The 13,278-nt window shown below is 39.1% G+C and overlaps 2 protein-coding genes across 16 annotated transcripts in view; one reads left to right on the top strand and one right to left on the bottom strand.

Annotated features, from left to right (window-relative positions):
• LNX1 (ligand of numb-protein X 1) overlaps nucleotides 1-7,246 on the top strand; it is a 122,154-nt gene extending 114,908 nt beyond the window's left edge. For all 10 annotated transcript variants that reach the window (XM_032110257.1, XM_032110255.1, XM_032110258.1 and 7 more), the window contains 2 exons: nucleotides 5,353-5,511; nucleotides 6,539-7,246. In XM_032110257.1, the coding sequence (XP_031966148.1) occupies nucleotides 5,353-5,511; nucleotides 6,539-6,674 (295 nt within the window). In that variant the 3' untranslated portion in view covers nucleotides 6,675-7,246. The remainder of the gene's footprint in view (nucleotides 1-5,352; nucleotides 5,512-6,538) is intronic.
• The window catches only part of FIP1L1 (factor interacting with PAPOLA and CPSF1), a 40,133-nt gene continuing 33,770 nt past the window's right edge, over nucleotides 6,916-13,278 (bottom strand). For 4 of the 6 annotated variants that reach the window (XM_032110272.1, XM_032110268.1, XM_032110270.1 and 1 more), the window contains 2 exons: nucleotides 9,155-9,292; nucleotides 6,916-8,437 (listed from right to left, as the gene is read on the bottom strand). In XM_032110272.1, coding sequence (XP_031966163.1) covers nucleotides 8,290-8,437; nucleotides 9,155-9,292 — 286 coding nt within the window. In that variant the 3' untranslated portion in view covers nucleotides 6,916-8,289. The remainder of the gene's footprint in view (nucleotides 8,438-9,154; nucleotides 9,293-13,278) is intronic. The other 2 variants (XM_032110273.1, XM_032110269.1) reach the window with 1 other exon arrangement.

Genomic DNA, 13,278 nt, shown 5'->3' with positions numbered 1-13,278 from the left:
TCACAGCTGCCTGAAGTTCCCACTACCTTAGCATAGTAGGGGAGATGGAGGACAGAGCTTCACAGTACTGCAGGCTTGCACACAGAGTTCACATCAGTCAGTTCTGCTTTGCAGTTTGGCAAAAAAAAGGGTTTTCCCATTTTAGAAACAGTTTCTGAGCTCTCTTTAGCCTTCTTCCTCTGAAGGCTGCATGTGTGAAGGCATTCCAATGCTTTTGGTCTGAAGGAAAATCAGCCCCAGCGTCGGCAAGGCTGAAGACAAGAGTTCATTGTAACTCTATCCCCAGCTGCGAGGCTGTGCACAGAGCACAGCATGGCCCTTCTTCAAAGAGACATGGGGACATTGGTATGCTGAGGGGGGACACTGCTCTGAACATCAGACTAGCGCCTGGGATAGGCACCAACGCACATGCCATGTGACAGTAACAAAGGTGCTCTGTGTTCTTATTAGCAGCTGATTGGCTGAGTAGGGGCACAAGAGGGTCAGGTTTGAGATTGCTCACTAGGTATTAGCAGACCCTTCAATCTTCTCCAGCATGAGTGTGCTCACCCACTTATTGTTCTGATTCTCCAGGGCCCACATCAGATGTCTGAAAGTCCTTCAACAGCTTCTCTCACTAGGATGTGTATCATGTTAACTCATTGTGCTCCAGGTTGTGCATTTAACCTTTCTCTATCTGACTTTCAGTTTGCTTTAGGCAAGGATCACATCTCACTAGATCCCAAGATATTGTCAGCAGTTTCATTACATTTTCCAGGCTGTTGGAGAAAATTATACTCTGTCTAAATAGATGTCTGACAGGTCCATCTTGGAAAAAGTGCCTGATGTGCAGTTACGGGGCAAAATGTTGAAGAATCACCTACTTTAATTAAAACAATTGACTAGAGGGACTGCTCCAAGATATGTGAGTCTAAGAATGTTTGGTACAGCTAACAGAAAAGTAGAAATGTCAAAATCACGATTATGCAGGATCATGCAAAGTACTTGGGAAGATGGGCAGGAAAGGGTACACCTATGTAAGCCAAATTTAACAAATAGAAAAGGCAGTAAAACTGGTAGGCCAGGAACACGCATGGTTTTAAAAAGAGGAGGCAGAGGGTAGTAGGTTATTTTAATTCTTTTGAGAAGGGAAAGATGTGGCTCTTGATAAGCCTCGGCAGTGCAGTGTGTGTATGTGTTCACAGCAAGCAAGGGGGGGGTTCAGAGGCAGCTTGACCTTACAACTTAAGAGTCAGATGTTCAGGCTCAGGAAACTGAGGGGACGGGAAGGTCTTCCCTTCTTTGTTCCAAATCCATGAAATTTTCAGAAAAATCCTGTGAATGGTCCCATAAAATTTGCTGAGTTGAACTTACAGCATGTCTATAGACTTCTGTCCATGACCAATGAAGTCGAAAACAGGCTAACATTAATAATAGTTACATGATTTAAAGTAGCTTACTGTAAATGCCTGATTTTCCATACTAGAATGGAACTCTCCCCTTTCCCAGGGACTGCATGCATATTACAGAAATGAGTACAGACAAGAGACACAAATATTGAGAGTTAGGGAATTATATCGTTTTTCTGGATGAAGTTGGTAGCAGCAGAATCAGACAAGTTATCTGATCTCTTGCACTAAAGCTCAAAGGCTTGGAAAAGCCATCTTGCTGATTTAACATTTGTGGATCTCACTTAAATTTTGGTCCTTTTCTTGTGAGATCTTAGAATTGGGTTTTCTCACTTTTGTATGGCTTAATAATACATAAACAGCTCCTCTGTTCTTTCTGTAGTACGATCCAATATGTGGTGGTTATAAAATACGTGCACATGTGCATCTGACATCTGTCAAAACTTGGCCTGCGTGCAAGCAGAGGGGCTGCGGGCTGGGCGGTGAGAGGAAACAGTGATGCAGAACCTTAAGCATTCTCGCCCGCAGACTTATTTCAGGGTAGCTAATTTAATTGTTTGTTGTTTAGGAAGACAGAACTCCTTTATTGGTAGAGGGACATGTTGTTGTGAAGTATGAGCAAAGGAAATAACAGGGAACAGCTGGCAGAAAGCATTTCCCCAGCTCTGTGATGATGCTTCTAGCTTGTTTTCCTGCTCTCCTTTCTTTGCTCTCCTCACATTTTCTTTCCTCAGCTAGTACGTAAAATACTTCTTAGATCATCCTGTCATAACATTTACAAACAGTACTTCACACAAGTGCTTTTGTTCATCTGTAAAGTGAGATGAGAGATGAGGTGGCCAAAGTCATTCTGCAAATCTGGGGTAGAACAAGACGTAAACCATGAAATTAGGACAAAAACACCCCCAAAGTAACTCAGTCTGGGCTGTAGGACTCTGGTGGAAGCAATTCTCAAATATTCCTTACTCTGCTGCCATTTGTGTACTGTAATGGGGCGGGAGGAGGGAGTTATGCTTTTCATAGCTGTTATTGCCGAAGTCCTCCTGCAGCTGGGCTGGTTTTCACTCCTAGAGCATAAGGATGTTTGTGCTTCATGAAAATCAGCAGGGAATTGTACATTTAACTACTTGAAGACAGGCACTTTTAAATTCCTCAGGCATCGGTAACTGGTGCTTGGCTGTAGTATTTCTTAGGATAGGACCCTGTCAGTAGATACTCTATATCCCGAAATCTTGCATCTGAGGCAGGTTCACACATAAATTATTCCTTATCCTCATCTTCTGGAGTATTTAGAGATAAAGGCAGAAGACTGTGAGCTGCTCTTTTCCAAGGCAGGAGATGGTTCTCCTTAGACTGGTTGCAGTTTAGTGGGTTAGGGTAGTTTGACTGGGTCAAAACACCCAGACTGGGGCTTTCATTACCACAAATACAATCTACTCAAACTAAGCACCTTTGTATGATTTTATTTTTTCTTTGTGGTACTTTCTAGCTTGTCTTTATGATTAAACAGCCCTAAAAGAACAGACTCCCTCTGGGCTGCTCTTTGCTTAGGCAGAGCAGGCATCTCTGCTTAGGCACTGAACTGTTTGGAGCAAGCAGTAGCTGTGTTATGCACAGCTCAGCTTTGCCTGCCAGCATCCTTTGCACAGTTCTGACAGCGCTGACAAACAGGTGATGGATGATGCATTGCCATGCTTATACCTCTACCCCATAGAATGAAGATAAGCAAACATCGAGTTAAAGGCATAAACACATCCTAGACACTCCTATTCTTTCAGGAGTCAGTCTCTAGCTATGGCTGTTGTGATGGGTTAGACCTGCCTGCACCAACACCCACAGCAGGATGAGAGAAAAAGAGAAAGAGCAAGTACACTGATGGGTCAAAAGACAGGGAAATCACTCACTCATTACTGTCGTGGCCAAAACAGACTTGGCTTTCAGAACTTAAAACATTTAATTACCAATTTGGGTATTGGGAACCAAAGAAGAGAAATTTGTAAACACTTTGGGAAATCCCCTTTCCTCCCCTTTTCACAAACTGAGCATCACACCAGCACCTCTTCTCCTGACGTCCATGTCTCCACTGCCTCATCACCACAGCAGGTTACACCCAGTCCCTTTGGTGAGGCAAAAGGCAGCACAGGGGCTTAGAGTCATGACAGAGTGGCTTCTCGCTGCTGTTCCTTGGTCCCCATGTATTTTCTCTGCTCTGGCAGAGAGAACAATCCTAATGCTATTATGCTGTGTCCATTTTACTTAAATTCATCATACACTTTGACAGCAAATATGTATTTATGCCTTCTGGACTGATGGAGACCATGCGACTAATAACCTTATAGACGGCATGTACAGAATGCACATAAGCCATGTTTGGCTTCACTGTCTTTTCTCCTCCTGCTTGTCTTCTGCTTTTCTATGGCATTAGGATTTACCTGATTACCTTTCAATTTCAGGAATGTGCTCCTTAAGACAGTGAGTGTAGCACTGGGCAGCAGAGACTTCTGCCCCAAAATCAACACAGAATTATAGCACCAATGGCTGAATCCTGGCACTGCTTGGTCGTGACCTTGACAAGTACCATTACACATAGAGGGTTTAAGTGATTTTGCACATTGAAGGAGTCCATAGACAGTAAAGTAATAATGCCTGGCTGCTGAGGAAAAAGCAAATGTCACCTGTTTCTTACATTAGCAACCAGTGAATTCTTGTGCAAATATTACATACCTACCATCCCGGCAGCAGGTGAATATTTGTAGGCCCTGGGGGACTAATCTAGTATTACTGCTGTGAAAGACAGCAAATGCACTATTTGACAAACACAATTTTTAAAACACTAGGCATATCAGTCTTTAAGATAAAGGCTATTTATCCTCCTATGGAAGTGTCAGGTACTTCTTAGAAACCTAAAAAGTCTCTGAATAGAGCTTGTAACAGTTGCCTGCTGTAGGTCAGCCTATATTTTAAGATTTGGAGTAGCAAATGTATTTTCAGTCATTCAGTAATTTCAATCATTTCTGGGTACACCACTAACGATAAGTGGGTTAAGTACTATGGACAGATTTCTATCACTCACTCTGTAACACATGGAATTAATTTGGTTTAAAAAAAAGGAAACAGAAATTAATGTACTCAGAGCAACAGGCAACATTTAAGAGTCTAATAACATTATTCTTGTCTTCCCCTATTCCTAGTTTTGGAACCTAAGCTTTGACCAAGCATAACCTACAGTATCATAAAAAACATTCAAAAGACAAATGGAGAGAAATGCAGATTCCAGTTCTCTTACTATAAAATCTTGTGTTAACCATTATAGTGAGGACAAGCTATCTTCTTGAGAGCAGACTCAGTACTCCAAAGCAGTGACTCACATGATAAGTTTCTCTCATCTTCCATGCTGTAACTTATCAGGTTACTCAACAAGAAAAGCTCAGGATCCCGAATTCCACCAATACCTGTCTTTGTGCCGTCATTTTTGTAATTCATTCCATTATCCTTAGAATTATTTCACTTTGATGTGCCCCACGGTAGTAAATGCCTGAGCACTTTGACATAATTAATCACATACAGGCTCATTGGAAGATAAGCAAGTCACTGGGCTGTACAAGGTAGATGAAATAGTTTTTTGAATTGCTGATTTACAAACATTAAATCCAGACTCAAGTGCTTTTTTTCCATCACACCATCTAGAGCATTTGCATAGATTTCTACCCTATAAAAAAACTTATTTAATACTTAAGCCCAAGATTACCTACTAATTTTACTTTTGGGACAACTGGTTATCTGGTTATAACAGGAAAGCAGTACTACAGAAACAGAAGTGTAGGTGCTTAATACAGTGGAACTATGGCACTATTTTAACTCTTAAAAACACTCTGTGGGTGCATGAAAAGGCAGATTCAATATTAATGGTTCATCAGAATCTGAAATTAACTATAAGACATTTAATTAAACTTGTTTATTTCAGGTATTTGTACAGCTGCAAAGAAATTGTATTACGAAGAAATACATCTGGAAGTCTTGGCTTCAGCATCGTAGGAGGTTATGAAGAACATACTGGGAACAAACCATTCTTTATCAAATCCATTGTTGGGGGAACACCAGCATATAATGATGGCAGAATTAGGTAATGATAACTATCTAAAAAAAGTAGCATTTAATTAAGTTTTTCTTCGGCTGACTATAGTGGTTGTTAAAAAACATGTTTTCATTAAGACGGGCAGGGACGGGGGAAGGACTCATTGATACAGAAATAACTCTGGGAGATCTGGAAGCAGGACATAAGTATCCTGAAGTTTAACAGATCTGCCTTCATAGGAGAATGTTTTCAGATGTCTAGCAATCCACTAGCGTGTAAGTTAAAAGATGAGTCAATTTGGTCTCCGGGGTGGTACAAAGCATGCCAGCACAGAGGTTTTCCACATACCTAGTTCTAAACACCCCAACCAAACATCTTCCCAGCAAACACCAATAAAATTGAAGAGAGTAAATGTACAGTCATGGCACAAACATCAATTAACGAGGATTAAAAGGTAAATTTGTTCAGAACACAGATCATTCTAGTATCTAAAGAGGGCCTACAAGAAAGCTGGAAAGGGACTTTTTACAAGGGTATGTAGTGCTAGGACAAGGGAAGATGGCTTTAAACTGAAAGGCAGTAGGTTTAGACCAGATATTAAAAAGAAATTATTTAACGCGAAGGTGGTGAGGCACTGGAACAGGCTACCCAGAGAAGTTGTGGATGGCTCCTCCTTATTCAAGGACAGGTTGGTTGGGGCTTTGAGCAACCTGGTCTAGTAGAAGGTGTCCCTGCCCAGAGCAAGGGGGTTGGAACTGGATTATCTTTGAAGTCCCTTCAGCCAAAGCCCTTCTATGGTTCTGTTAAGATGATTCTTCAGAATGAACATCAGAAGACCTGTATCATGTTTTCTTTCAAATATGTCTAATTAATTACAAATTTGTAAGAAATTCAATCAAGTCAAGTATTTTCACCTGCTTTATTCCCTTATTCATGAACAGTAGTTAGTCAGAGAAGGAATCACAATACTAATTTCTACCCCTTCCCCCCAGTTGAAGGATGTGCTTTGGCATTTGAAAACATTTAAGGTAAGAAGTCACCTTGTTTAATTGTTGTCTTGCATTTGTTTTTTCAGATGCGGTGACATCCTCCTTGCTGTCAATGGCAGGAACACGTCAGGGATGATGCATGCCTGCTTGGCAAGGATGCTCAAAGAACTAAAAGGAAAAATTACTCTCACAATTGTGTCCTGGCCCGGCACTTTTTTATAAAACAAGTCTTCATGGAGAGTATGACAAGTATCTTAACATGGAAACAAAAGTAAAAAAAAAAAAAGGAACATCAGTCTTTGCTTTTTTGGGGGGGTCAAGTATGTATTTATAAAGAAAATGTTTGTGAAATTTCAACCTGCATGTCAAGAAAAGTCAAGTTTAGGCAAAGCAGTGACACCTGTCAGAAAATCACTTCAGAGTGATCCAAGCTACAGACTTAAGCCCTTCCTTCCCTGTGTTCTTAAGGGGGTTTTGTTGTTTTTTTTATACATATCTATATATCTATTTAATGCATTATAATAATAATGAAATTTAAGGAGCAACAGCTTCTGCTCACCCACTTTATTTTGATTTACAAAAAGAAAACCTTGAATAACTTATGGAAATATTTCTTGCAATTTTTCTAGTTGCAATAATCAGGTGAAGGTTTTTATCCAACACAGCACTTTGATTACGTGTACCTTCTCATGGTCAGCATGAAGCTGGTATTTTCAAGACTTTCAAGTACTGTTTGTTAGTCTGTAAAACTGTGAATGAAATTTCTAAAATAATTAAAAATAACTGTAACTGTGTACTTGTACAGATGTTATTTTCATCCAAAACCAAATTACCTCATTTCCCTGGTTTGTTTTGATTAATACTATTAAATCTGGGATTTTTATATAGAATATTACTTTTAAGGAAATACACTGCACCCTGCTAATGCCATCAAGTAAATCTTCTGAATAGCAGTACAATTTTTGTGGGACTGCCTTATCAATCACACTTGATACAGTTCTGCATGAAGTAAACCTGAAAGTGATGATGGTCTTATATGTCTCTTAAAATAGTCCTTTGTCTTTCTGCAAATTACTCGTGTTCCACAGTCTTGTTTTTATCTCACAAGCTTGCAGTGGGAAGAGGATGTGTTTGTTAATCTTTATCATGTTAAGGACAGCTGTTCCCCTAGAACAAAGACTAAAATGAACTCTCTCTTAAGCCACTGAAAAGCAGCAGGGACGATTATCCAGCTTAATTCATCCTTATGCACCCACACAAACCAGACATAATTACCAAGTGTATCATCATCACACTCAGTGTTCCATTCAACTAAGAACAATCGACACCTTTCCTACTTTCCCCAATTTTTTTTTGCTTCACATTATTACAAGGCTTTTGAAGAGCCTCCAGTTCCTGTCTACCCCTGTAGTAAAGGATGACCTTTCCAAACATGACTCCAAAAGCTAAGCTAAACCCACACTGTTCCAGATGTTGGGTATATAATAAAATGAATGCACACTGTTCTAAAGTCAGTAAAAGAATGACCTTCCCGTTGGCTTATGAAAAAAGGAGACAATTTAATACAAAGAATTTAAGCCCTACTTATATTGTAAGAGCATAAGCCTCTAGCTTTAAGTTGTTTTTTCACTGTTTCTTAAAAGACAAAGTCAGTCCAAGAATCTTAACATGAAAAATTCGTTCTTTTATTTTCAAAAAAAACCAAAGTAACCTTTGATTTCAAACTAACAGAACAAGATTAAGAGCAAATTATTATAATTCCCAGAAAAATAACAAGATTTATAGTAATCTATTTCTGGCACTAATATATATGCAAGTAGGCAAAAATCACACAAGCCTATTCCACAGGGGCAGCTTCAGTGTTTTCCTGTTCAGGAGCAGGTTCACCACTGGCTTCTTTTCCTTCTTTGCTTCTTTTGGACTTCTTGTGTTTGTGCCTTCTGTGGCTATCCCCTTCTTCACTGTCGTGACGACGTCTGCTGTTACTAAATAGAGAGAAAACATGCCTCAAACACTTGACACTTCAGGCCCTATTTAATTACAAAGTACCAAAAAAACCAGCTTCTGCATTCATATTTGAAAACCGGCATCTGCTCCCAACTCAAGAGTATTTGGATGTCAGCACATAACTGAATTTTTCCTGGAATGGAATATACATCTACCCATCCTGTACTTTTTGTGGGGAAAATGGAATGATTTTTCACATTTGTAACCCATATTCTAATAATACTTTTAACCTGCTGGCATTCCTTAATAATTTGACATTCTTGCTGACCCTATTTTCTGGACTTAACTTCTCTTTCTACCTTAAAATGGATCATGTAGAACAATTTCTATCAAGTGACCATAAGGGTTATTTTACTTACTGAGAATGGCTGTTGAGTTCTTCTGTTCATGCTGCTGAATGTCAGCTTCATTCCACCTTTTTCTGACTCACCATTTTTACCCTTCTTTCCCCAAAGTCCTAATTTCTGTTCACATACTGACAGTCACACACATCACTCAGTACGAGGTTACCCAGGGTCAGTATTGCTTTTTATCTGTCCATGTTTTATATGACAGACTTGTTCCAAGTAGCACATTCAAGTGTTTACAATCTTTCCACGAAACTCCTGTTTGTTTGGGGTTCTTTTAAAAGTTGTTTTTTTTTTTTTTTAACTGGGCAAGTCTTTCGTATCCTATTAAAAAAAGAGAACTCAAACCTTCGAGATGACTTGTGTCGAGTCTCTTCTTTCTCTCTGTGTCTCCTGTCTCTGTGTCTGTCTTCCTTCTCTCTACTTGTCCTATGGCGGTCGTAGCCCCTCTCTGCATAGTCTCTGTATCTGTAGCGTTCTTCATCACTGATTCAGAAAGAAGAGATTGTCAGGACAGTGAGACCAAGGAGCATAATGATAACAAGCTAAATGACAAGAAAATCTTAATATTGCTTCTGGGTGTCTAAATGAGTTCCAGTGCTTAAAAGACAATAAAGTTCTTCATTATACACTAGACTTGTGCAGTTAATGCAATTTTGAAAGGAAATTGTTCATTAAAAATGAAAGAAAAAAGAATACAACAGTGTCCCATTAAGTTTATACAGGAGTTATCAGGCTGTTAGCTTGAACCTGTATCTAACTGTGAAGGCAGTACAACCCTACATAAACTTCAGTAATGTTTTTGGATCAGTGTTTGATACATTCAACACTTATCAGCACACTTTTTGACTATTATACAATTTGGGTAAATTAAAATAAGATTTTGGTAGTTATCTACTTCCTTACACCTGCTTCAAGAAAAGGAAAAGCTAAGTACAAAGAGTAAAATATACTAAATGTTTTGGGTTGCTTTTGAAATTAACTTTTCTCCAGTACTAGTGCTGTCTCTACTTCCACTTCTCTCTTGGATTACCATGAAATGCTGCCCTGCCACAATGATGGTAAAAACCCCTAAATATCACAGGTTAGACAAGAATTCAAAGGCTTTACTTAAAACATATTTTTATATTTTGACTTGATGAAAAGGGCAGTTCTAAGAGTTTACTGAAATCTGGAAAAAAAAAAAAGATGAGAACACTATCCATTGTTAGCCAACACGACTCAAATGCTACATTAGCATAGCTTAAAAAGGCATGATCACATGATCATTTCATCATTCCTTTACTAAGAAAATCCTATCCAGCATCATTTAACAGTGCAACATCAATACAAATAAACTTAGTGTAATTATTTATGTATCACATGAAGTCTTGTGTAACCCTAGTTTGGGAGATCCCCACCAAGTCCTAAAGAAAGGCACAATGTAACCGGGCCTTCTAAAGAAGTAAAATCAGTAACGATTCAGATACCGCTGGCCTAACAAAAGGCAAGCGTTTCTGTCTTTGCCAACATTTCCATGAAAGAAGGTATCTTCCTGAGGACCCTGGCAGCAGCAGAACAGATCACACAAGGAGAACAGCTCAAGCCTGAAGAGATTTCTCATGTCCTGGAGCAGTGAGAACTGAGATCAAACTCATTTTATCTGCCACGACCTGGATCCTCTGGCCATTTCCCAAGTGAGGATTTTACATTAATGACTATTACAGCTATGCATGAAAACTCAGCGTGAGAAGGGGGAACACCTGAAGCAACAGCACCAGTCTTTTTATGAAACTCTGTATGATTACATCATTAAGCAAATGTCAGAAATTAGTAATTTAAGACACTGTAGAGGAGCATTAACCACTCCATAGAAAATTCTGCTTTTCTAAGGGACACAAAAAATATTCACACATCAAAACCAGGAAAACTACAGCTACAACTACAGGACTCAAAATTATGATTTGCCATGGAGTAATACACCTGCATTGATTTTACAATGCATTCATAACCACAGATCTGAGAGTAAGCTGACTGAATCCTGCAAAGCACATTTGTGATCAAATGGCACAAAAACTAACTGAGGTTGCAAGGCATGAGTGGAAGCCATCAGGACCAAACCCCAGCTAAAGCAGGGCCATCAGGACCACCAGCTGACCAGCACCATGTCCAGACAGCTTCAGGATATCTCCAAGGATGGAGTCTCCCCAGCCTCTCTGTGCAACTATAGTTTTCTCCCACATCTGATATTGCTTCCCAAAACTAATATTTTGATGATCAGTATCTAATTAAAAAGTTAAAATTTGAATGTCTAACTTCTGATAAGCTTGCCATGAGAAATTAGATGGCTACTTGTAGACTTCTGGCTTGGTTTCAAAGATGAGATACAAAGCCCTTAATGATAACTCACACTGTGCATTTGTTCTGTTACCCAGTTATTGTAAAACACTCTAGAAAAGGTTAAAAACATTACTGATACTCCCTTTTAAACCTTATTTTGGCAAACTACTAAAGAACCATGACAGCTTCTTAAGTGTGTCTGATGAAAATAAACAACTTCTCTAAGTAAAGCAAAAAACAGTTTGCCAAGACCAGTGTGTTGGGAGCTTTCAGGAACACTCTAACGCTGCTTCATGTTTTTGACCTTTATCACACATTGGTTGTGGAGTCTCATTCAGTTTGTTGACCACCAGGACACCAAATCCTGTAAAGCTACAATCCAGCCAGACCCCCATCTGCTCTTCTGCCTGAGATTATTAAGTTCTAGGACCTTAGAAACACAGTTGCTGGGGTGTGTTTTGTTGGTTTTTTTGGGTTTTTTTAATTTTTCAAATTGCTGAGCAAGAACCACAAAACAGTAACATATCAATCAAATTCCAAAGTCTACATGTTTAGTGGTAACTAACTGACTTGAAACTATCAAAACAAAACAAAACAAACCCCCAGTCTTTGCAGAGGGGAAACAGTCCAAAAATAATGGCATCTTCTCAAGGGGGCAGAGTGAGATACATTGTAAAAATGCACACCTTTCTCTGAGGATAGCAGGGTAAAAGCAGAACAGAACATAAAGACAGCTGAAAGCTCATTTTTAAACCACTTTTTGGTTATAATAGAATAAAAAGAATCCTATTTTCTCATAATTTTAAGAAATGCTGTAGCAAAACCACAGGCTATTTATCTGGAAAACAACTGCTAAAACCATTGAAAACCATAATTTCTGAGCAGTAAAATGCTTACTACAAACCCCAGCAAAGTACCACTTTATCAAAGTTTAAACAAAGGGAATATAAATAAAAGCTATAAATCTGTGCAGTCTCTAAAATAGTTCACGTTCTCTTCCTCACAGCTCGATTCATTTTATTTTCATAAGTGCACAGAATTGAAAATAAACCTTCTTAAGACATACTATGTCTGCATGTTCCTTCTTAAGCCCCTCCCACCTCTTCTGTGATTCCCAAACCAACTTATCCTAGTTAAGGGCCTCCCATTTTCTTACACAGCCATGTGGCAACAGCTTTGCTACAGATGGCAGATAATTTAGTCACATAAAAAAGTCGAGGCCTGCTCTTCCCCCTCCTTTACAGATAACTCTGGCAGCAGCACAGAGATTTCTTGAGGCCTGGAAGCTATTAAGGCTCATTTCAAGCACCCTTGAATGACCAGAGTTCTTTCTGACCTTCAATCAAGGTGTCTGAGAAACAGATGTTTAGATAGGTCTTCAGTTCTCAGAAACTGACCCTGGAATGAAGCACATGCACAGAGGACAGGACATCACCGCACCGGCGTACATGGAAAATCCCCCAACTTGCACCCAGTTTGGGTCTTCAGCTAACAATCATCATGCAAAAATGTCATCTCTCAACCGCAGCAACGTTGACTCTCGGTGCTCTCATTCCCCTCAGCGTAAAACCATTAGTAAAAGCAATCTGCCTAATAGCTAACACATATATTCTGCAAAAATTGCAACTTAACAACGAACACTGAGAAAAGCATCAGATATTTACCCCAAAAAGCTTAGTAAATAACGAGCAGAGGAAATTTAGCAAAATCTGGCAAACCAATAGACCGCTGTTGTATGGAGCCATAGTGATCTCAACATTAAATGCTTTTGTACTTGAGCACATGGACCACAGAACCACAGAATGTTGCACCATTTTTTTAAAAGCAATTAGAGTTGAAAGCTGAATAAAGTTATCTGACATGATCTTCATCATCTACGTGAAAATGAAAAAAAAGTTCTTGACCTTGAAATAACAGTTTTAAAAAAGAGAGGAGAGATTATTATCCAGCCCTTTTTAACAACCATATTAACCATTTTAGTAGGTAGTAACACCATTAATTAAGGTCAAATGTTGCAACACATTGCTCTTAGTACCGAATAGGCAACTAAAATTTATTTGATACTTCTACAGATATTTCTGTAGATTTTTTCTAGACCTACTGATGTCAAAAAGAGATGGGTATTTCAGTCATTCTCAAGACTTAAATCACCT

This window comes from Corvus moneduloides, chromosome 5, assembly GCF_009650955.1.
Source record: "Corvus moneduloides isolate bCorMon1 chromosome 5, bCorMon1.pri, whole genome shotgun sequence".
Lineage (NCBI taxonomy): Eukaryota > Metazoa > Chordata > Aves > Passeriformes > Corvidae > Corvus > Corvus moneduloides.
The sequence above is the reverse complement of the archived record's forward strand: the minus strand, read 5'-3'. Positions and strand labels throughout refer to the sequence as shown.